The sequence below is a fragment of the Aedes albopictus genome, chromosome 3 (assembly GCF_035046485.1).
Source record: "Aedes albopictus strain Foshan chromosome 3, AalbF5, whole genome shotgun sequence".
NCBI lineage: Eukaryota > Metazoa > Arthropoda > Insecta > Diptera > Culicidae > Aedes > Aedes albopictus.
The window spans coordinates 26,906,878-26,931,144 of NC_085138.1; the positions used below are offsets into that span (position 1 = coordinate 26,906,878).

General features: G+C 42.5%; 3 protein-coding genes across 3 annotated transcripts in view; 2 read left to right on the forward strand and 1 right to left on the reverse strand.

Annotated features, from left to right (window-relative positions):
* Window positions 1-5,550, forward strand: part of LOC109426146 (protein maelstrom homolog) — a 34,625-nt gene extending 29,075 nt beyond the window's left edge. The window contains exon 4 of the mRNA XM_062857206.1: window positions 5,418-5,550. Within this exon, the coding sequence (XP_062713190.1) occupies window positions 5,418-5,550 (133 nt within the window). The remainder of the gene's footprint in view (window positions 1-5,417) is intronic.
* LOC109426084 (uncharacterized) overlaps window positions 1-24,267 on the reverse strand; it is a 645,679-nt gene that overhangs the window by 619,151 nt on the left and 2,261 nt on the right. The gene's annotated exons all lie outside the window — the stretch shown is intronic.
* Window positions 9,425-16,985, forward strand: LOC134291538 (uncharacterized). Its single transcript, XM_062859428.1, has 2 exons — window positions 9,425-9,703; window positions 9,762-16,985. The coding sequence occupies exon 2, from the start codon at window positions 9,865-9,867 to the stop codon at window positions 16,615-16,617; it is 6,753 nt and encodes a 2,250-aa protein (XP_062715412.1). The 5' UTR covers window positions 9,425-9,703; window positions 9,762-9,864; the 3' UTR covers window positions 16,618-16,985.

Here is a 24,267-nt window from a genome sequence, read left to right on the forward strand (position 1 = left end):
AGAGGTATTCGATCAAGTAAGTTAGACCCTAGAGAAAAATCAGTGACGCGTATTCCAAAGACAGTATCCAATGAAATGGTTCAGAACACGAGATAAACAACGATTATTCCATGCTTTTAGCTGTGATGTGATCAAATTTTGAACTGTATTTTTATTTCTATGTGAAGCCTTTTATTTTGCTGAAGACAGTGACATTCCAAGTGGTCCAGAAAGATAGACTAAACTGGTAGCTTCTAAGAACTCTAGTGCCACGTAGTGAGTGAATCTCAAACTAAATTGTTTTCTATGTGAAAACTTTTACCCTTCAGAGCAACTTTGCCGAAGATAATACCCTTCTAAAATCTAAATGGTCTAGATCATGGTTTCCCAAACTGTGGGACGCGACCCCCAGGGGTGTCGCCGACCTTAATCCAGGGGGTCGTGAGGGACAGTCGAATATTTCACTCTCTCTCTCTTCTCGGCGTAACGTCCTCACTGGGACAAAGCCTGCTTCTCAGCTTAGTGTTCAATGAGCACTTCCACAGTTTTTAACTGAGAGCTTCCTCTGCCAATGACCATTTTGCATGTGTATATCGTGTGGCAGGCACGAAGATACTCTATGCCCAAGGAAGTCAAGGAAATTTCCTTAATATTTCACTGTAACAGATAAAAAAATGAGGGAATTTCTATGGTGGCACGCGAAAAGTACATCTGCTGGCAAAAGGGAGTCGCACACCTCAAAGTTTGAGAATCTATGGTCTAGATATTATAACTGCTGGCAAAATGTAATGCTACCCCAGTGCTTGAAAAGTGAAGTATGTAGCTTTTCTCGAATGAAGCTCAATTTGTTTCACATTGACGGGTGCAGTAGCTGTATGCCTTCATTCTTTTTTACACCAACGAACCTAACCTCAAAATGACTGACAGTTCTCACGTCATTTTGACAGATGTATCATGAGTATTAAAATGACGGCAACTAGATCGATAAAGTAGAATATATGACAAAGTCCAAATTAAGTCGTAGCACTCGGGCTCAAACCGGGTACCACTTCTAGTACTACATTTGGTCCCCTGTACCCAAATTTGACATTTGGTTACATACCTCATTTTTTAATACTTTGTGACACAGTAGCCTACGACGAGGTAGTAGCTTAGGACAACAAACTAATTTCAAAATGTCAATTCAAAAGAAAAAAATCATCTCACCGAAGACGTTCACGGACCTCAATCAGCTGTTTTCCAAACTCTTATGGTAAATTCCATATCTAAAAATTATCTGTCTGATGATAATTATATTCCTTTTTTCAGTGAAAAAAGATTTTAAAGTGCTTTTCCTTGAACCGAACCTAAAACCGACGGCACGCACAATGGCTTTTCCTCTAACTAGCCTAGAATGAGATCGTGTGTCTATAGGCTCTGAGGCTAGCTTGAAACATTACCGGCTCAAGAACCCAGCTGAAAATGCGTTCAGGAATGGCCTTTCCCATCTGTCCGGATAACTATTGTAACCTATATTGAAACTACTCCTATCGGATGTAAAATATTATGGATTAAATTACATTGATTTACCCTTTTTTCCTGTCTAAGTTCGTTCGCAATGCTGTTTTATTTTGTATGACGAGTTTTAAAAATTTTAAAACTCGCCATACAAAATAAAACAGCATTGCGAACGGTCTAAGTATTTCAAAATAAAATCACCTCAATTTATTTTTATGAAATTGATTATTTTTGCCAGAGAAAGGGAGAGGATGATGGGGAGGGCCAAATAGTAGTGATAGCTCTGAATTGTAGCCCGAAATTCAAGCCTAAAAATGATCTTCTGACGTGATTGTCAGCATACTCCACTGGGACTCATGTCGAATGATCATCCGGGTTTCCGTATTTCTTTTCAAAAACTTCTGTATAATATTGGATGGATTATTATTTATACTCCAGGCCGGGAATCGGATCAGACGATAGGTCCTGGCTGCGGTCGGGATTGTTTGTCTTCCTACATTCTATTTGGGCTTGCTCTATACGAGCCTAGTAAAAGTTATGACTTAATATCGGGTCATAGTCTCCCTTTTTATCGAATCGGCATGGCACAACAAACGAATTCCAATATTGGCTATCCAAACATTCCATAACCGAATCACTTAGCATCCTAAAATAGAGGAAATAATCGTTATAAAATGAATAATAAGTATCAAACTTGATTTTCCAACGCCATGTTTTTTCATGTTTTTACTGGCATAAACATCTATCTGGTTACTGTTAGCAACAATCAGGGAGTACTAGAGTTTTAGTTCTTGGGGTGTTGCAAGGTTTTATCGATTGAAGGTATTATATGTTTCAACCCTAGTACTTCATGAGTCATGAAATTTCCAGGTGTTGTATGGAAGTAGGAGGTCTTTATTTTGTCTTTGTATATGATCCATCTTTTTCGCGCATGTGTGCGGTCTGTCAAAATGACCTGTGAATTGTTAAACATTTCCATGGCTAGCTTTGTTGGTGTAATGAAGAATTGGCTAACATGCTTAAGCGCAGTTTCGAGTTCATAAGGAATCGCTCAGGAAACTTCTTGAGCAATTCCGGGCAGAAACTTTCCACGGTGCCTGCCATTTGAATTGTCATTTCTTCGCAACTGCGTACTGCGATGGAAGAAAAACGGTTTCTTGGGCGATTCAGGCAAGGAATTTCCCATGCATCAAGATAGGCCGAGAAATTCCTTCTGAACTGCAAACAGCGCTTTATTGATTGATGCACCAAGCGAAAAGAAGAAGAAGTTTTGACATCCAAGCGGTGTGCCGTCGATTAGATCCTCGTCGCTGATTGGTCGATGGATGTAAACGGCACACCGCTTGGATGTCAAAACTCTTCTTCTTACCGCTTGGTGCATCAATCAATGACGCAAATGGGGGCAAGAGCAATGCAAATTACAACTGAGAGTGAGAAACGGCGAGTTACTCTCTAAATCTTTCTTTTCGCCAGTGTATACGACAATGAATATTCTTGATTTTTATCTTGTTATTTCAGTGCAAGTGCCTTAAATACAAATAAAATTTATAATAACAGTCGTGTCTTACCAACAAAATGATTGTTTACACGAGTTTTGAGCAATAAATAAGGCCCCAATCCCAAGTGCACAGGGTAAAATATTTGACAAGGAGAGAACTCAAGAAACAATATAACATCTGTTTGGCACTGATGAAATTTTGATCAAGTCAAACAAGATGTTTGAGCATTGCACAATGGTCCACAAAACAGATTTACGAGGAAAGATGCATTCAGTGCCTTCAAATGATTTTCTAGATTAATATGGTCTTCTACAAAGTTGTTCCTAAAAAATAAGGCCCTCTTTTCAATATACATGAAAATTAGGGTGGTCCATCCGTTTCTTCTTTTAAATGCGGGCAAAAGATATTTTTTATGTTTGCCCCAACCCATCATAAACCCTTTTTAGAAAACTATGATTTTTTAGGAAAAACGCCTGTAACTTTTGAACCAAAAGAGATAACGACCATCTCAGCGCACGAAACGACGCGTCTTCAAATGCTCTACAAGTGTTTCTTGGGCGACTTTGATGAAAAATCGAAACTGAAAAAGTTAACGCCAAAAAACCGGTTTTTCTTGAAGCACCCTAAGCTTATTTAGAAAAATATCTCTAGATTGGTCAATTTTAAAGGTACAAAAAAGTGTCTTCAGCAAACTTGCTCAAAATAGATAGATCTACAACTTCCCCGAAGGAAGAATGTAAACAGTTATTCTTGCAAATAAAAAAGTTTGGTTACCAATTTCTTTGAAAATATGGACCACCCTAATTTATATGCACATTTTAAAGAGGGACTTATTATTAGGGACAACTTTGTAGAAGACCATATTTGCCTAAAAACTCATTTGAAGGCGTTGAATGCATCTTTCCGCGTAAATCTGGTTCGTGGACCACTGTGCATTGGTTTCTTATATTGGACAAATATTTGACCCTGTGCATTGGGACCTTAAGGACAGATTTGTAAGAATCCCAAAATGGCCGCCACAATGACCGGATTTGGCACTGTTGTTTGAAGCTTGCTTCATGAGATTTGTGCCTTTGAACTTCTGATGCATTGTTGAAGTGGGATTTCAAGACGATTGTTCTTAAATCCGCTGAATTATTTCCGCATCTTCTTCCTGCAGCTGATTCTGTTTTTCTTTGCTCACTTTGCGTGTTCGATCGTAGTGGTGGCTGGCACTGATAACAGATCATATTTTTCATATTCAGTCAGATTCAAGCACTGACTGGCTAACCCACATGTTCGTCATGGTGCCCTGTGAATCAGATTTCCGGTGTCGAATGTCCTCGGAACTACTGTTTCACTGTAGCACTAAACACTTGAAACTGTATAAAAAATCCCTAATTATATAAGAGTTAATACTTCTGGATCAAAGTGACTCCAATAAATTATTCGTTACATTTTCTTAATGTCTGAAGAAGGATTAGGTGTGTATGGATATGAATAAGATCAACTGTCATCCAAGCAGTCCAAGCCAGGATGATACGAGAAGTGAGATGTTGATTTCTCACCATCGTTACCATTCGAATAAGGAACTCGTTATTTCAGATTCTCGCATCTCTCAATCAAGATCAATAGCGGGATGCCACAAAGTCCGAATCAAATTAGCCGATCAAAGGGATTACACCATGTTCGAAAAACTGATTCATGATAGGCGGAAATTGGAAGAATCATTCCAACAAACATTCGTACGTCAATGATACCGTCTAATTTTGGCTGAACGGTATCCATCCAAATCCTAATGGAAGGTACGCTTATACCAGGCTACGTGGGTTCTCATCTTAAACATGTTCGTGTGTACGTACACGTTATTGGAGCAGGTACCGGCCTACTGATCGCATTAGGAGCCGACCCCTAAGGTCAAGGCCTGCTACGATGCGAAATAACAAAAAAAAACGGAACTCACGTGAGTCGTCATCGTCGTCGTTGATCGGTGTCGTCGTCGGAGATCGTAGTAGGCCGGTGCGGCGGCGGAACTGATGATGGCGTAACATGTGTAAACAACGATCGCCGCGTGTGTGGGTAGGTCGATCCTTATTTACCTACTCTTTAATTCATTCGCGCATGCAATCAACCGTATAGCCATCCACTTGAGGTGACGCTAATGCAGACAGACGTTGCGGCTACCACCTTTTGCCACGTCGTAAATTATCTATTGATATGTTAATTTGCTTCGGCTGCACTGCGCTGTAATGGAATGGAAGATTCTGCAATGCGCGAAGCTTCGTCTAACCTCACGTCGTAAGTTTGTTAACGATCGCGGACAGTGGAACCGAATGGAGTGGGCTGTGTAGTAACTCTCATGTGGTCAAGTGCAGCTGCACCTCTCCGATCACTCTCGATCGATCGAGGGTGGTTCCGAGTTGTTTGTAAATCCCGTCATACGTTCGTTTCGATTGATTTCAGATACTCAGTCTACTCCGCATGGACGGGGTATAGTCCCATATCGCACAGACCTATGAGCATGAGAGTGAATCACAAGGGAGGGTCACCGGTAGCAAACGCGTCAGTCAGCGAGTACAAATTAGCGAAGCTGTAGAGAACGAGATAAACGTATTTAGTGGTAAATTTATGTTTTCCTCTTTTTTGTTGACCGCTGCTGCCGCCGTCTTTACTGATCACCGGAACTATAGAAGAGCGATCACGCAGCAAGCCTTTTAACGAGCTGCTGCAGCGCACTCCTTTGTTGTTTGCACAAGCCTACTCACCCACGGGTACTGACTACGCCGGTTCAGCACCCATAAAGACTCGTTTGTGATCTTGTTAGACTTCGTGCGAGATTGTCAAATCTACTGACAGACAAGCTGCCTGCAGGCGGATCACTGCTGCTCACCGCCATTCGGGTCTGAGTTGTCTGTCGCGATCGCCCACAATCAGCCCTCTTGTCGCTGGAAAAAAAATATCCAACAAGGTGCACTTGCTTTACGTTGACCGTCGTCGTCGTAGCCTAAAAGATGACTAGAACGCAATCGAAGTAACCTGCGCCAGTTTGGAAGTACATATTCTGTCTGTCGGAGTAGACAAGTGGATCGAGTTGTCTTCCTTGAACTCTAGCCTAGTGTAGGTAGAGTGATCGTTCAAAGGTTCGCCGATGATTGCTTGTCTTTTGCGAGCTTGCGATACAGAGCAGCAGCGGCATACTTTGATCGGAGTTCCTTCCGATTTGGAGATTCACAAAACAAGGAACAGAAATGGCTTCATTAGCCTTGATTACCATAGAAATATGTATAGGTTTCGAGGATGCAAGATGACTTTATCTTCAATGCACACCAATTTAAAATTAAATCTGAATAAATACAGTGATAGACATTCATTGAGCCTGGTAACATTGTAAGACAAATTTGTTAGATAATTTGAAGAGGTCCTCAAAACCGCTATGAAACCAAAAAAGAAAATTAAGTTTTACGGCCGAATTTGAAACTTCTGTAGAACTAATTGGATTTCGATTGATTGCTTTGGAGTACCTTATAGGAGACCCAACTGTACTTTGTTGGATTATGTGATGATCGAATTTCTAAAGCAAAAATCTTCCTCTCCTCTCCTCTTCTTGGCGTAACGTCCTCAATGGAGCAAAGCCTGCTTCTCAGATTAGTGTTCTATGAGCACTTCCACAGTTATTAACTGAGAGCTTCCTCTGCCAATGACCATTTTGCATGTGTATATCGTGTGGCAGGCACAAAGATACTCTATGCTCAAGGAAGTCAAGGAAATTTCCTTTACAAAAAGATCCTGGACCGACCGGGAATCGAACCCGTCACCCTCAGCATGGTCATGCTGAATACCCGTGCGTTTACCGCCTCGGCTATATGGGCCCTAAGCAAAAATCTTATTGCGACCGGATCTACCACCATGATACACAACTAAATAACCCACTTAGCAAGACTTGTTTTCACACCGATTCGAACCGAACTTGATGCTGATGCTTTGCTCACTGTCATTCTCAACTCCTCGTCGTGAGTTCAATCGTTCGTTCCTATTTTACAAGCACAAAAAACACCCGACCTATTCTCTCAGAACGTGATTTACACAGGTTCCTCTGCATGCTGACAGAGCCAAGCCAATCAATTAAAGATTTGCTGCTGAGGTGAACGAGCAAGTGAGTGAGCAGTGACTGGTTAGTTTTGTTGAAGGTTGACGTACGCGCGAAGATCGCCGCCACTGTCCAAAATAGTGACTCCACGAAATTACTTACAGTTCAGTTCTGCGTTCGGCGTCATCGTAGTTGGCATCAAGTACCCGATGGCCAACAACTATCTTCTCACTTAATAAATCATAATGAGCCTCTGCACGAATCTGGCGTACTGCTCACTCCCACAGAAAATTTGAAAACAGTTCGCACAGTAAAAGTCAAATGTGACTTTTACTGTGCGCGGTGTTTTCAAATTTTCTGTGGGAGTGAGCAGGACAGGGCAAATTCGTACAGAGGCTCATTGCTCACTTTTCGAGTGATTATTGCGCAATTGAGAGAGATAGCAGCTCTTTTGAGGAATCGAGAGCAGTCACAGAAGTTGGAGGACGATAAACGGTGTCGGAGTGGTGTTGATTATGTGATCCACTTTTCTGGTTGGCGGAAGATATACCCAAAGTACTGGAAGTACTCGGAACTAATGTGGCGCACCAGAATCCGAAATTTAAAACCAAACGTAAAATCTGTGCTGCTGCAGGTCAGTGAAACCTGATGTGTATCAGTGGGAAACACTTAACGACTGCAACGATTCACAATAAATTGTCAACAGCATTGGCATGCTATTCGGTAGTTTTGTTAGAGATCACAGTCATTGCCACCTTTTCGTCGATATTCGGCTGCCTTTGTCTCCGACATTCGTAACACAAGCAATCAAACTACCGTGCGAAACAAAAATGTCAAACGATTGCACTTGAACACGATTGCGCCTTTGGGAGACGGTTTGGCTTTTGTTATTCGTGTCTTTTTCCACAATGAGAGCTGTGTTGGCCATATGTGTGTCGTACCGTCTTACCCCGCTCGTTCGACACGTTTTAATACGACACTTTTTAATTCGTACCCCGCTTATTCGACACATGTCGAATTAAAAAGTGTTGAAATGTCACAGTGATGTACACTGTAAATGCAAAACAGTTCAATATTGCGCTTATACTCGCACCCGCAGCAGCTCCTCTTGCAGACGCTAATTCCGGAAGTTCTGTTTTGGTGCTATTTGACGCCCAAACCGCCTGGAGACCAACCGGAATCGACTGAGGATGGCAACAATCGTAAAAAGAACGAGCTTTTCATTCGCACCACCGCAATATCTGTTGAAATTATGTTTCATAACAAATCCGGAAATCAATACAAAAACAAAAATAGAGTTGCCAAATTTCAATGAGCAACGTGGTGTAGGGTGACCAGTTTGTCGAATTAAAAGTTCACCCCGGTTATTCGACAACAGTCGGTGTCGTATTAGCGGGGTAATACGGTATTCAATTCAAGAAGCAAGAATAAACTAATATTAAGGCTCAACTCACAATTTATGTGTATTGGTGAAAGCGCCAACTGACTCTACAGAGAGCAAACAAACACTCCTGCACGCGAATGTGCAGAAGAGGCAGGTTCGTTAGTGCATTTCATTTGTCTCTTTCCCATCTTCAACTTGTTCATCATGCTGTGCATATGACGCAAGTAATATGCACAGCATAAGCAATGGGAGAATGAGAGAAACGGCAAATCAGTAAATGCCACACCATGGATGTGCACTACATGGAAGTAAATACTGCGCCGGTTGGAAAGTGAACAACGATTTTGTGCAGTTTTCGCGATTGTGTGGCTATCGCCGCGGACTTTTTTGTGATATAGTGAATATTATTCCATTTGTGAAGCCGGTGAAACATTTTACACGGCGATTATAGAAGTAATTACGCATCGAGATGCAATCAAAAAGTGAGACTGCTCCAGGTAAGATAGTGCTAGTGAAATTGTGCGAGCTGGTGTGCGTCGGGGGGGGGGGGGGGGGGGGGGGGGGAATTCGAAAAGATAGCGCACAAAAGTATAAAATAGCAGTTTTGCAGTAAAATATTGTGAAAATGTTGTGTTTTTTGGTCTCAATCAAAAGGTAAGTGTCCTGAGTCAGCGATGAAGCAAATTTTAAAATAGCTCAATGTTGGATAGTGGTGAAAATTCGAGTATTTCTTCATCTTAAATTGAAAACTCACACATGTGAGAAAATTTTGGGTGCATGTGTTAGAAAATCGAAACTGAATTAAGGGGGAATTTCTTAATCGGAATTGACTAAAATGCAAAAAGCTTGAATTAGACAAATGTCATCGTGTCAGATGACATTGATTTGACCCGTTTTTATGTTTATTGATCTTTGTCAGCGGGGTAGCGCGGACGTCAACCACGAATAGATGTGCCGTAGCCCACATAAATTTGACATGTTTGGGAAATTAACACTGTTGCGGACCCCTCGACTCTGGAGCGATGTAAGCCCCACGTAGGTATGGTGACGTTTGTCAGTGTCACTGCTGACCTGTCATTCGTAAACTGTCAGAGAGAATGAGAAGCAGTTGTTGAAAATTGTAGAAGACAGAAGTTTATTTCAACGATATCAAGTATTTTGTGAATTTTTCTTCCATAAATTTTTATTACATTTTTGTTATATTTTTGTAGATTCCGTAAAGTATAATTATTTACCCTAGTTCTAAGTGTGAATTGAATTGTAGTCGGACACTAAGCTGTAAGAACATACATGAATTGAGAAATTAGAATGGATTAATAAAAAATACTTATTGCAGCTTTAGCAATACCCAGCAAATAAAAGCGAGTTGCTTAAAGACGCCCGAAAGACGGAATTCACACGAACAGAAACTAAAGAGCTTACGGACTCATCGCGATACCATGAATCGGACATCGGTCGTAAGGCAGACGCGATCGCGGGCTCGAGGTGTAGCAGCAGATACACCTAACCTCCATGACGACGAACAGCGTGAGAATGCATCCGCGAAGTCATCGGAGGCCAATTTCGAAGCATCCGTAATCGACGACGAGCGTGCGGATGAGCGTGATTGTGGTGCTTGCGATCGTCCTAACAAGGCCGAGTGGTTTATGGTACAGTGTGGAGTTTGTGCGAAGTGGTACCACTTTTCCTGTGCCGGAGTGACTCATAAAACAGTGCACTCGAAATCGTTCACTTGTGCGTTATGCGAACCTCGCATACTCATGCCTCCTCCAACCTCAGTATCTGCCCGGACAAGTTCGTCCAGTTCACGTAGAGCACGACTGGCTCGTGAGATACAACGCCTTGAGGAAGAACGTGCCTTGCAGGAAAGGATCCAACAAGCGACATTGGAAAAGCTGGAGCGCGAGAAAGAGTACATCGCTCGAAAATATGAGCTTCTGGAGCAGCAGGACGAAGCTGAAATGTCGAGCTTGCGAAGTGATAGGACCAACCAAACTAGCCGAGTAAAGGAATGGGTCCTCGAACAAAATAGTGACGTGGGAGCCATCAGTGCCGTTCGTGAACCTGGTGCATGTGTTGAGAGCAGTCACACAAACGCTAGGACTTCGGATACCCATAACAAGGTCCAGATCACTTCCACACCTTTGAAGACGGGGTCTAGTGCGCTCGGTGGAAATCCAAAGGGCGGTAACAGTCGCCCAGTGTCCAGCATAAGTGGTGTGGCTGATAGTGAAATGGAGATAACGTTCGGTAGCATAACCATCGATGGTATTGAACGTCCCGTGGAATCTGGCGGCATGATGGGCAACGTACCGCTGGTGGATGTTCAGCCATTAGTAGATCTTCTTGAATACTCCCCAACCAAGATTCCCGAGAAAGGTGCGCGCCCCAAGAACCCGATGCCTCTGTACGAAAAGTGGCGTAGAGAGACCGAGAACCTCCGGAAAGAACACAACGAGAGGCAACAACAGCACGAGATGGAAATTGAGATTCGGCGCAAACGTGAGCTGGATCTTATAAAAAAAGTCAATCAGCTGAAGCATAGCCAAGAGGAACAGTTCGAGCTGCAGCGTCGACGCGAAGCCGAGCTTTTCCGTCAACTGCAGCTTCATGAAAGAGAAGAAGCAGAGATCAGGAAGCGAAGTCAAGAAGGCCTTAAGGAACAGGATGCAGAGTTGCAACGTTTGCGGGGAATAGAGAGAGCGTTCCTGGAAATTCAGATTTCGTCGCGGCAGAAGCACCAGTCTGGTGCGGAAGACCATAATCCAAACGACGTAGCTACAGCGGAACCAGTACATGAGACCACCCGAGCACCGAGAGAGCGGCCGCGGTTGCCAGATTGTATGCAAGTAGGCAAAGGTCAAACCATCACGGGCCAATCTACTCCCTTGGTAAGTGTACCGCATTTCTCTTCCATGCCTTTGGAATCAATAAATACCACCCCCTCATACACCCCTCACCGACAAAATGAGCTGGACGAGCGTTCGATGATCACTCTGATGGGTGGTCGATCTTTGTACTCCATACCGATTAATCAATCAGTGCCAGTATTTACCCCTTCTTCCACCCCTCCTCAGCATGAACCACCTCTGAGTTTTCCCATGTTCCCCCCCCATGCCATGCCTCCACATGAGCGTCGTCAGCCTATCGTTCAGGAATGCCCATCTGTCGCGAACTACGGTCCACTGCAGTTTCAGCATGGCCCAACACCGCAACAAGTGGCAGCGAGACAGGTAATTTCCAAGGAACTTCCGTCGTTCACGGGGGATCCCATCGAGTGGCCAATGTTTATTAGCAGTTATATGCATTCAACGAGCGCGTGTGGGTATACGGACTCCGAAAACCTACTGAGGCTTCAGCGGTGTCTCAAGGGTACGGCGAAAGATGCAGTTAGCAGCCTTCTCTTACATCCAACGTCCGTTCCGCAGATCATATCGACATTGCAAACCTTGTATGGCCGACCGGAACAAATAGTGAACAACATGGTCTCCAAGGTGCGTAATACTCCTGCTCCAAAACCAGATCGATTGGATACGTGGGTCACCTTTGGGTTGATGGTACAGAACTTGTGCGGTCATCTCAAAGCGGTTGGACTAGAGAACCATCTGTCCAACCCCATACTGTTGCAGGAGCTGGTGGAGAAACTGCCACCTACTGTGAAGTTTAACTGGGCACTTTATCAACAATGTCTACCTGTCGTGGATCTCAGCAGTTTTGGAAACTATATGGAGAAGGTGGCCGCCGCCACAAGTAGCGTTGCCACGCCTCTGATAAGCCAACCGAAGACGAGCAAGGAGGATCGACCAAGGGGCAAGGATAGAGTGTTCGTTAATGCCCATGCAGAATTCAACCAAGAAGATGACGATCTAGGAGTACCAATGGATAGACATCAACAGTTACACATCGCAGCGAAGAAAGCCGAACCAGCAGCGACATGTTTGTCTTGTGGCGGAGGAGGTCACCAGGTGGCGAACTGTTCAACATTCAAAAAACTTTGCCTGGATGACCGCTGGAAGGAAGTGAAGGAGAAGCAGCTCTGCAGCCGGTGTTTGACAGCACACAGCCGCTGGCCGTGTAGGGGAGAAGTCTGCGGAGTAAATGGCTGCCAGAGACGCCACCATCGATTGCTCCATTCCGAATTGCCTAAAGAGGAGAAGAATGCTATTGTTACTGTCCATCGTAAGCCGACGTCGTCAACATTATTCCGCGTGCTACCCGTAACACTCTACGGAAGAAAAGGACAAGTTAACACTTTCGCCTTTCTGGATGATGGTTCGTCCGTTACTATGGTAGATCAATCGACTGCAGAAGCGCTTGGACTGGAAGGAAATTCTGAAACCCTTTGCATCCACTGGACTGGAGGAATTCAGAAAAAACTAAGCGCCCAGCAAGTTGCAGTTGAACTTTCAGCATTCGGCAGTGATAAACGGTTCAAAGCATCAGAGGTGTACATTGTTGAAAATCTGGGCCTGCCGAAACAAACAGTAGACTTTCAAGAAATGGAACAGCGTTTCGCCTATCTCAAGGGATTACCGGTGAAAAGTTTTACAGCAGCTGTCCCTGGGTTGATGATCGGATTGAACAATATCCACTTGTTGGCTACACTGAAGCTGCGTGAAGGTCGGATCGGTGAACCAATAGCAACCAAGACACGCATTGGCTGGGCTGTGTATGGAAGCGTACGTGGGGGAGTCGATCAACTTCCGCACCGTCAAATGCACATTGATGTACGACCCTCTAATGAAGAATTGCACTCCTATGTCCAAGAGTTTTTTGCACTGGAGAGTCTGGGAATCTCGGTGGTGCCGGAGGCAGAAACGGCGGAAAATCAACGGGCTCGGCAGATTCTGGAGGAAACGACAAAGCGCATCGCAAGCGGAAGGTTTCAAACGGGTTTGCTCTGGAAGAACGACTTTATTCAGTTTCCGGACAGCGAACCGATGGCTAAAAAGCGGCTTATGTGCCTCGAGAAACGGCTTTGCAAGGACCCGGAGTTGTACAATACCGTTCGTCGACAGATAGCGGAGATGCAGGAGAAAGGCTATACGCATAAAGCAACCACCGAAGAATTGGACAACTTCGAGCGTCGACGTTCCTGGTTCTTGCCACTAGGAGTAGTACTGAACCCTAACAAACCTGGAAAAGTGAGGCTCATCTGGGACGCCGCAGCTAAGGTCAAAGGTGTTTCGCTAAATACGGAGTTATTGAGTGGTCCAGATCTTCTCGCTCCGTTATTGAGAGTAATGTTCGGGTTCCGTGAGCGAGAAGTAGCTATATGCGCGGACATTATGGAGATGTTCCACCAAGTATTGATTCAGGAAAACGATCGCTGTGCTCAACTGTACAAGTGGAGAGACTCGCCGGATTTGCCGATGGATACTATGGTAATGGACGTCGCAATCTTCGGCGCTACATGTTCTCCAGCGCAGTCGCAGTTTGTAAAAAATAAGAATGCCGAAGAACACAAAGCCGAGTATCCCAGAGCTGCCGAAGCGATCCAAAAGAAACATTACGTCGATGACTACTTGGACAGCCTGGATACCGCCAAAGAAGCAACGGAGTTAGCACTGGAAGTGGCACACGTTCACGCCGCCGGCGGTTTCACTCTTCGAAACTGGATCTCGAACAATCACAGCGTACTGGAGCGAATAGGTGAAACGAATCCAACAACGGTCAAAAGTTTCACGGGAGAAGGTCAAGCTGAACGTCTACTTGGAATTGTCTGGCTGCCGGAGGAAGATGTTTTCATGTTTGCACTAAGCTTTCGTCAAGATATCCGCATCCTGATTGAAGGTGTATTGGTGCCATCAAAGCGAGAAATGCTACGAGTGGTGATGAGTGTCTACGATCCCCTAGGACTTGTTGCGGCATTCGTGATCCACGGAAAAGTTCTTATCCAAGACGTTTGGAGAGCAGGCGTTGACTGGGATCAGAGAGTTCCTCAAGACATATTCAATAGATGGAAGTTGTGGTTAGAAACTCTTTTGAAGATGAGTGAAATAAGGATTCCCCGCTGTTATTTCCCAGGGTATGATCCGGATAGCTATCGCTCGCTGCAGTTACACATATTCGTAGATGCTAGTGAACAGGCCTTTGCTGCCTGTGCATATTTCCGTATTGTCGACAGAGGGAGAGTTCGCTGCTGCTTGGTTGCGTCGAAAACTAAGGTAGCACCACTTAAGCCGCTATCAATCCCGCGACTAGAGCTAATGGCAGCGGTGATAGGAGCTCGCTTGAAGAGGACAATCATTGAAAATCATTCTCTGGATATTCAGCATACGTTTTTTCATAGTGATGCCGGAACTGTTCTCTCATGGATCCAGACCGATCCACGTCGGTATCGTCAATTTGTGGCGTTTCGCGTCAGCGAAATTTTAAGCTTGACATCTGTTGAGGAATGGCGGTGGGTTCCAACTAAGCTCAACGTCGCTGATGAGGCCACGAAGTGGGGAAGAGGTCCATCGTTCGAACCCGGCAGCAGAATTTTAGTTGGACCACAGTTCTTGTATGACGATCAAGGTGAATGGCCCAAGGATTGCCGATCCGAGGTCAAAATCACCGATGAAGAGCTCCGGCCAGCGTACATTTTCAGCCATTTTCTAGCGAAACCGCTGGTGGAATTCAACAAATTCTCCAAATGGGAGCGACTGCTGCGGTGCGTCGCTTACGTACATCGTTTTGTGGAAAATTTGAAGCAGCGCTACAGAAAGGAGCCTGGAACGGAAGGAGGACTAACGAAGCACGAGTTGCAGCGAGCAGAGCTTACACTATGGAAGTTAGTGCAGTCTGACGCGTATCCGGATGAAGTAGCTATGTTGAGGTACAACACTCGAGCCAACAAGCAGCGCCTGGAAAGGCTGGAGAAACGCAGCCTTCTTGCAAAACTGTCGCCGATGATGGACGAGGACGGAATTATTCGTATAGATGGACGCACAGCTCACAGTGACTACGTAACCCACGACGCGAAGTATCCAATCATTTTAGCGAAAGATCATACCATTACAACACTTCTTCTGGATTGGTATCACCGCAAGTTTCGTCATGCTAACAACGAAACCGTGGTCAACGAGGTTCGCCAGAGATTCCATGTTCCAAGCGTGAGGAGTCAGGTTCGTGCGACGAGGAAGCGGTGTACGTGGTGTCAAGTATACAAAACCTTTCCTGTGCCACCGAAAATGGGACCATTACCACAAGCGAGGCTCACACCGTTCAAGCGGACCTTCACCTATTCCGGAATCGATTACTTCGGACCATATTATGTCAAAGTTGGGCGTTCTGCGGCGAAAAGGTGGGTCGCTCTATTTACTTGCTTGGTCACACGAGCGATTCACTTGGAGGTGGTGAGTAGTTTGTCGACGGACTCGTGCAAGAAGGCGATACGGAGGTTCATCGCACGCAGAGGGGCCCCCGTTGAAATTTATTCGGACCGAGGGACCAACTTCATCGGGGCTAGTCGTGAGTTAACCAAGGAGATTAAACGTATCAACGTAGAACTCAGCAGTACCTTCACAGATCAGCAAACGCAGTGGACATTCAACCCACCGGCTGCTCCGCACATGGGGGGGTGTTGGGAAAGAATGGTTCGGTCAGTTAAAGTGGCTCTGGGTGTACTACCTTTCGAACGGAAACTCGACGAAGAATCCTTGGCAACATTCCTTGCAGAAGCCGAGCACATGATCAACTCGCGACCATTAACGTTCGTACCAATCGAGAGCGACGATCATGAGTCACTAACGCCGAACCATTTCCTGTTGCTGAACTCGAGTGGTGTGAAGCAAGCGGAAAAGACACCGGTGGACGTGGGCATGGCGTTAAAGGGAAGTTGGAATAAAATTCAACACACTCTGGACAACTTCTGGCGGCGCTGGTTGAAGGAGTACTTGCCGACTATAACTCGGCGAACTAAATGGTTCCACGACGTTCGTCATATCAGAGAGGGTGACTTGGTGGTAATTGCGGATGAGGGGGTGAGAAATCGGTGGCTCAGGGGTCGTGTGGTAAGGACATATCCGGGAAGAGACGGCGTACCACGGCGTGCAGATGTACGAACTTCAGACGGATCGGTGATGCGGGATCGACCAGTAATCAAATTGGCCCTACTAGAGATTTCTGCCAGAAGTGACGCCGAACCGGAAGTTCTAGCGACACGTGGGGGAGAATGTTGCGGACCCCTCGACTCTGGAGCGATGTAAGCCCCACGTAGGTATGGTGACGTTTGTCAGTGTCACTGCTGACCTGTCATTCGTAAACTGTCAGAGAGAATGAGAAGCAGTTGTTGAAAATTGTAGAAGACAGAAGTTTATTTCAACGATATCAAGTATTTTGTGAATTTTTCTTCCATAAATTTTTATTACATTTTTGTTATATTTTTGTAGATTCCGTAAAGTATAATTATTTACCCTAGTTCTAAGTGTGAATTGAATTGTAGTCGGACACTAAGCTGTAAGAACATACATGAATTGAGAAATTAGAATGGATTAATAAAAAATACTTATTGCAGCTTTAGCAATACCCAGCAAATAAAAGCGAGTTGCTTAAAGACGCCCGAAAGACGGAATTCACACGAACAAACACTTTTGGGCACTCTGACAGATCTGGGATGCGCACGACATTTGCGAATTAGTCATTACCATAAGTTATTACTTAATTAAAACGTGTAAAACTAGCAAAAGGTTACCAAAATTTTGGCGTGCAATCGTTCGAAATTACACGACAACGCGGAGATAGCAAATGAATCAGTAAAAAATTGTGTAATGCATCAATTTTCAGCACAAACCGTTTTGAACGTGTTTTTGTTGTGAGCTACGGAGATTCTGCCTTTTTCTGGCCCCCTGATCTTTGTTCTACCGCTCGTGTTGTGTGTAAGAGGTAACGGTAGCGCATGAATGTCACAAAGCAAGCTGACACCCGACTGCGGCACCGAAATGATGGTAGTGAAAAGTGTCGAATGTTTACAAGACTGGTTACGAGGAGACAACCCGTATAAAAACGAACAATTAAGGCTATGGGCACAACAATTGAAAAAAAAAATAGATTTTTATGTTAACATTGCTTTCTATTGTAAATGTATTATACAGTATATTTTAAAATTTGATTCTTTATAATGATTACAATTGGTTCACATTAGATTTCATGGTTACATAGACAAATAATAGATTAACATTTGAATTCATTGTTACTTTTGGATTCAGCGTTCAAACCATTGGTTTACAATAGAATGTATCAGCTACATTGAAATGTACCGTTTTTCAATGGTCTGAACGTTTAAAAAAACCCTGCTTTTAAGTAATTTCGAAACAGTGTGTATCGATGACAGCCAAGTTTTCTTGTTATCAGTTTGGTCGTCGGCGGTAAAATTGTTCGAAGTGCAGGTTCGTCTGCGGAAAATGTGGAAAATTCACGCTCAACTGCATGAATTTCCCGCACGGGAGTTAATGTAGTGTGCGGTGCAGTGTAAACAGTATAAAAGCATACAACAGTAGCAGCATTTCAACAGGTTTGTATAAGGCAATCCATGAGACAGATGCGATCAGCTGATTTTTTTTGTTTACCATGTATTTTTGACAATCGATGATCGGGGTGACACAAAGGAATTTGTTAAGCACCGACGACACTTGACGAAACTTTGTTAAGTTGTATTCACACTGTGTTTACAGTTTTGGCTGTCACCCCCATCGCGAAAAGTCGTCATGGATTGCCTTACACGGAACTACAAATGAACCCAAATTTAAGTTGTTTTGACTAGTAATCCTACATTATAGAGATCTGCGGAGGCGGCCGTTGTGAGCCAATCGTGCAGAGAGAACTGTCAAAGTGTGAGCCAAATGAACATGCTTATCGTTCGTAGGAAGGCGTCGTTTGAATGGTATTGCAATCGGAACTAAATAAATAAACATTATATATTTTTAATATCGAGAAATTGGCGGCATATGTATCTTTAGTAAAAAGATAAAAATTTATTAATTCTGCTTTCAAAAGCTCATGCTTATGACGACACTTTTGTTGCTGAACTTGTCGGAAAAAACTTCCATTGCTGCTTCTTGCTTCACTTCTGCCGATATGATTAGCGTAACACTTTTACAATGAATTTCAGATTTAAAATAGCGGAGCAATATTTCAAAAAAAATTTGGAAAAAAAATCTACCATAGTTAGAAAATGTAAACAAAACAACTTGAACCACAACGAAGTCACGCACAAAGTTTGAACATCTAGCTTTGTAGCAAGTGTTGGCAGCTGTTGTAAACAAAACAAACAGCGTTGCCGAATCGACGTATGCAACTTCCGCTCATCTCTATGTAGAGGATTTCTAGTTTTGACGCAATCCCGGTCTTCCGTGGAATTACTCAAATTTGCGTCAAACAGCGATAGTGACGAGTGAGTAGTTCTCGTTTGAGAACGGCAAAAAAATTAACCCAGTGGAAAGTTATTTTCACTCAACGGAGGCCTCAATTGACGCAAATTTGGATTAACTCAAGAAAACCCAAATTTGGCTTCTTCCACGGAAGAGCAGCGGATGAGTCGGTGCTTCTCTCTTTGTTTTCGAAAACATTGCGGTGGGGCGAGGGAGAAAACAACCCAACTTTGAGTTAAAACTTTAAGCAGTTTAGTCAAATTTAAGTTTGTAAAACTTATTCTTTGGGTTATAATATTTTTCCGTGTATATTATTTTGTTTGCACTTTTGCGGGAAATTGAGTTGGCAGGGCAGGGCTGGTAGCAAATCACGCTTTCACAGACAAGTTCACAGGGTTGGTTCGACCTTTTATTTTGTTATATAATGAAATCATCTAAAAGAGTTTTTGACCCAGTTTTTAGATATTTCTTCTGTTTTCTAAACTAACATTTGAAAAGGGCTTATTTTATTGTACCAATATTTATGATGGTATCCAAATAACTATTCTTTCCTATCACTTTAGCAGTCCCATTGCAGTCGAGGCAATGCGCACGTTTAGGACTGATCGCTGCATGGACGAGAACTAGGAGCGCTGAGAAGAGAACGGGGATGCGGAATGCTGGATCAAGAAACTTTGTGGTTTTATTCTGAAAGCACCGATCGGTTCAGTAGTTTTCGAGTCTATTAGGGTCAGGCAGACAGTAACTCATTTTTATATATAAAGATAGATAGATGGATACCAGGATAGATAGATATTTCAATTTTACCATTCTAATTTGACTGCATTTTTTTCCTTTACATCAAACTCGTTCAGTGAAACATGTTATTTTTGTGTTAGATTTTTTCTAATATTGATTCGCTCTTCAAACCTGGAACGCATGCATGTTTTTAAGTCAAAATTAATAGTTTATTATCAAATGTGACGAAATTGCATGCAATCATTCGTAAACAACAAACGACTCACAAATGTACCATTAGAACGCTTCGAACGATCTTCTAATATACACGGAGAAAACAAAGTACCCAAATATGAGATTATTTCACCCAACTTCGGGGTTGCGTGCGGGAACCCATATTTGAGTTCGTGGAAGCGATGTTGAAGTGGGTTTTTTACATTTGATCCCGTGCGGCAAAGTACCTATCGGCTAAGTTTTTTTCACCCAACTGCTAGTTCAAAATACTCAAATTTGAGTTCAATGCTGTTTACTCAATTTTGGCTTCCCGCACCAAACTGTCAAAGTTGGGTTGGTTTGCTCTTCGCTCTCTGACAACAACAAAGAGAGTGGATGAGAGAGGAGACAAAAAAGAACTCAAAAGTGAGTTTAAAAAAAACTCAAATTTAGGTACTTGAGTTTCTCCGTGTAGGTTCAAGCTGTAGTATACCGAGTATTTTTAAGTTCTACAAAAAAGTTAAGCACGCTGTAATGTTACTTTTGTACCTCATCACCCAATAAATGCAACTACATTAGTGGTCTAATAACACTTAGCGCGCTTAGGCACGGTTCCATCATGCCGCTTATAGTGTTGCCACATATAATGCTTAGTCTGCTAAATCCAGTTATCTGTCTGTGGGGCATGGGAGCCAAAGCTTCAACCATCAATTCAATTAAACATTACTCGATTTACTACATGCGTGATCCAAATATTTGATAATTGTTCGATCTGTTTTTGAAATGTAGCTTAAAATATACAAGCTTCTAGTCCAAATGCATAATAATAATTCAGTTTCGCTTCATTCAGGATTTGCTCAAGCAGTTTATATTTTTTTGTAAAGTTAAACTCAGATGTTGAAGTTAGAATTTTCTGTTTCACAATAGAAAAGAATTTCCAAACTATTCGATTTAATGTACAAATAGTGCAAAACAATTTGTTCTGCATCACAATAGACAACAATTCCAAAACAATTGAATCTAACGTGGAGCCAGTAATAGTCACTGCTCAAAGCAAAACGTTTACCGTGCATTTCACTGTTTAGAACAATTTAAAAACATAAGAATCCTCTGTATCACAATAGAAAACAATTCCCACACCATTGAATCAATTGTGGAACCAGTAGTAAAGTCACTATTCAGAACAATACGTTTACCGTTCGATTCACTGTTTGAAACAATTCGAAAATATGAGAATCTTCTGTATCACAATAGAAAACAATACCTAAACAATTGAATTCAATGTAAAAATAGTACAAACTGTATGTTCTGCTTCACAATAGAAAACAATTTCAAAATAATTGAATCAAATGTGGAACCAGAAATAAAATCCCTACCCAAAACAAAACGTTTACTGAGCATTTCACTGTTTGAAACAATTCGAAAACATAAGAATCTTCTGTTTCACAATAGAAAACCATCCCCAAACCATTGAATCTAATGTAAAATAACAGTTCAAAACAGACAGTTCTCGGCATATTTAACAGTTCAAAACAATACAATTACATAAAAATCTACGGTATATTTGATACCACGTATATATATAAACAACATTTCATTTACATTAGAATCTTCTGTTTTGCGAAAAAACTTGTATGGAAAAAAGTCCTTTTTTGTATTGTTACGATACTTAACAACCTATACAATTCAATGTGAAATGCTCATTCACATTTGATTCTATTGTTAGAAACATTTGATTCTATTGTTTTTTCTATTGTTATTTTAACATTGAATTCTATTGTGAGAGCATGGTTTTCAATGGTACTGTTACATTAGAATCCTATGTTTTTCTATTGTATTTTTTATACGGGAATCCTCCGAAGACCGCAAGTCAATCTAAGGCATGTGGAAAAGGTTATTGACTGAAAACCGAATACTATTAGGATTTCAGTCAATAACTCTTTTTACATGCCTTAGATTGACTTGCGGTCTTCGGAGGATTGTCTCCTCGTAACATTTCCAACAGAAATCATTCATCGATTTATTTTTGTTGGCAATCCCAGGCGCAGTGGACACAGTTCCCTATAACCGACCGAACAGCAGTCGTCCACCGGGATTAGCGTGATTGAAGAAAATAACAACACCGAATTCGTTTTCTTACGCCTCTATATTAAACGACGGACTAATACGGACTGAATATAAACAATAACAAACTTTTCTGATCAGCATAATGCTTCGTCGCTCTTACTCATACACATACATTAAAACAGTCACACAACTAACATTCATCTTCGTATCAACCGGATGGTTGGCATTCCACTTTAAATGCGTATCCTACCAGGGGGCTGTCACTACTCTAATCCAACAATTTTTAGGGGTTAAGGGAAGACTGTGGCGATTTTTCTTTGAAAAGGTGATTTTCCCTATAGTAATTTGTATGAAAAATTGAACCTCATGCATAATGCTCTTAGATGCAACTAGTAGTTCTCGTACATTCGATGACCCTTACTCAAGAAAGTTCTTTGAGACCATCTTGGAACATCTTGGAGTATCATCGAACTCACTACTTGATAGACCAAAGTTACCCGCGACTGTGTGAGTATGCATCTTAGTCATAAAGCTCTTGGAGATAACCAAATACCTTAGTAGATCCGATGATCTATACTCACTGGAATTCTTGAAGATCATCAAACAGATAATGAACTCATTGTCAGAGACAAACAGACGTAACACTTGCGAAATTTTCATCGACCACGCTTTTACCGATCATTTTAAATTTACGTAGTTGTGGCTTTCACAACCAGAGGCGAGCGCATCGTTTTTCTATGCGTTTGACGTTTCACACGAGCGCCTTCTGTTGACGATATTGCACAACACAGCGATTCGTGCATCTTTTCCACCAGGAGATGGTAGTGTGAACTGAGCGATGGAATTCCATGAAAATCGTTCAAGGTGTTACGTCTGTTTGTCTGTGTCATTGTCTTATCTGATGATTTGTACCCCAGGGAATTCTCGGATACTTATATACAATCACCGAATTTAAAACTTGATGAAACATAGATGCCGGATGCTATGTGAGCATGAGCCTAATGTATACAACTAGTAGCTCTCGAGGATTTGATTATCTTTCAAGGGAGACTCTTAAAGAATCATTGAACTCACTGTGAGATGGCGATTGGCCATCCTAGTACAATCGCAGAACGTTACGCTCATCAACCCCTCGGCACGTTACGATTGGGTTGCTTGTCAACATGCGTGACAACCTCCATGCACAGTGGTGCCAATACACACACACACACACACACACACACACACACACACACACACACACACACACACACACACACACACACACACACACACACACACACTCACACACACACACACACACACACACACACACACACACACACACACACACACACACACACACACACACACACACACACACCACACACACACACCACACACACACACACACACACACACACACACACACACACACACACACACACACACACACACACACACACACACACACACACACACACACACACACCGAAGGGCACTTGATCCGGTGCAAGCCAACGTATCTAAATACCAAGGTAATATATTCTAACTATTATTCATGTATTAGGGAGAAAAGGAAAAAATCAAAAAATAGTTATGCAATTTGTGCAGATTTGTATGGGCGCATCACTATTTAGCAAACTTTTATAAGAAATTAGGCTCTCACATCATAGATGCAATTATTAAAAGGCATCTCACTAGATAAAAAATGACTTCCATGCAATAAATCAGAAAATATCGCCATTTGAAAATCAATGACAAGATTTTTTAAATTGGTTCTAAACATAGTTTTATAGCATTTAGAAACGTTCAAACTAATAAAACTTTACAAATTTTGCAGAAATAATGACATTCTAGAATAAAATAACAAACTTTTCATAACTAACGCAGTTAGTGGGTCTTGTTATTGACATTTGCGGGAATATCTTACCTTGGTATTTAGATATGTTGGGTGCAAGCAAGCAATTATCCTCTTTCGTATTTCGTCCGTCGATCAAGTAAGTTGTGTGTGCTGGGCGATAGTTTGGAGAAAGGAATCAATTTTACACTCACCAATCGATAAATCATAGCTACCTGAACCTTTGTGAGCATGTGTCTCAGTCATAAAGCTCTTAGAGACAACCAAATACGTTGGTAGATCCGATGACCTATACTCAAAGGAGTTCTTGGAGGTCCGCAAATAGAAAATGAACTTACCACTTGACATCACATAGTTTCATCATAAATTTTATTCATAATATCATTGATTACGCGCGTAGATCAGATGGCCTAAACTCCAGGGAGTACTCGGTCGGACACTCTTAAACGTTTAACTCTAAACGGAGGAGGGAGGGAGTTGGCTGTCTGAGAAGTTCAGGAGAATCTCAAGGGTTTCAGAAGTGTTTCAAGATGTTTTGAGGGGTTTCATGAGGGTCCCAATCCACCGGATGTTTCAGAGAACTTGCTGGGGTACGCAGAAAGATATACAAAGGGGTTCCACGATATTTGGGTTAATGAAGTTTCAGAAAACTT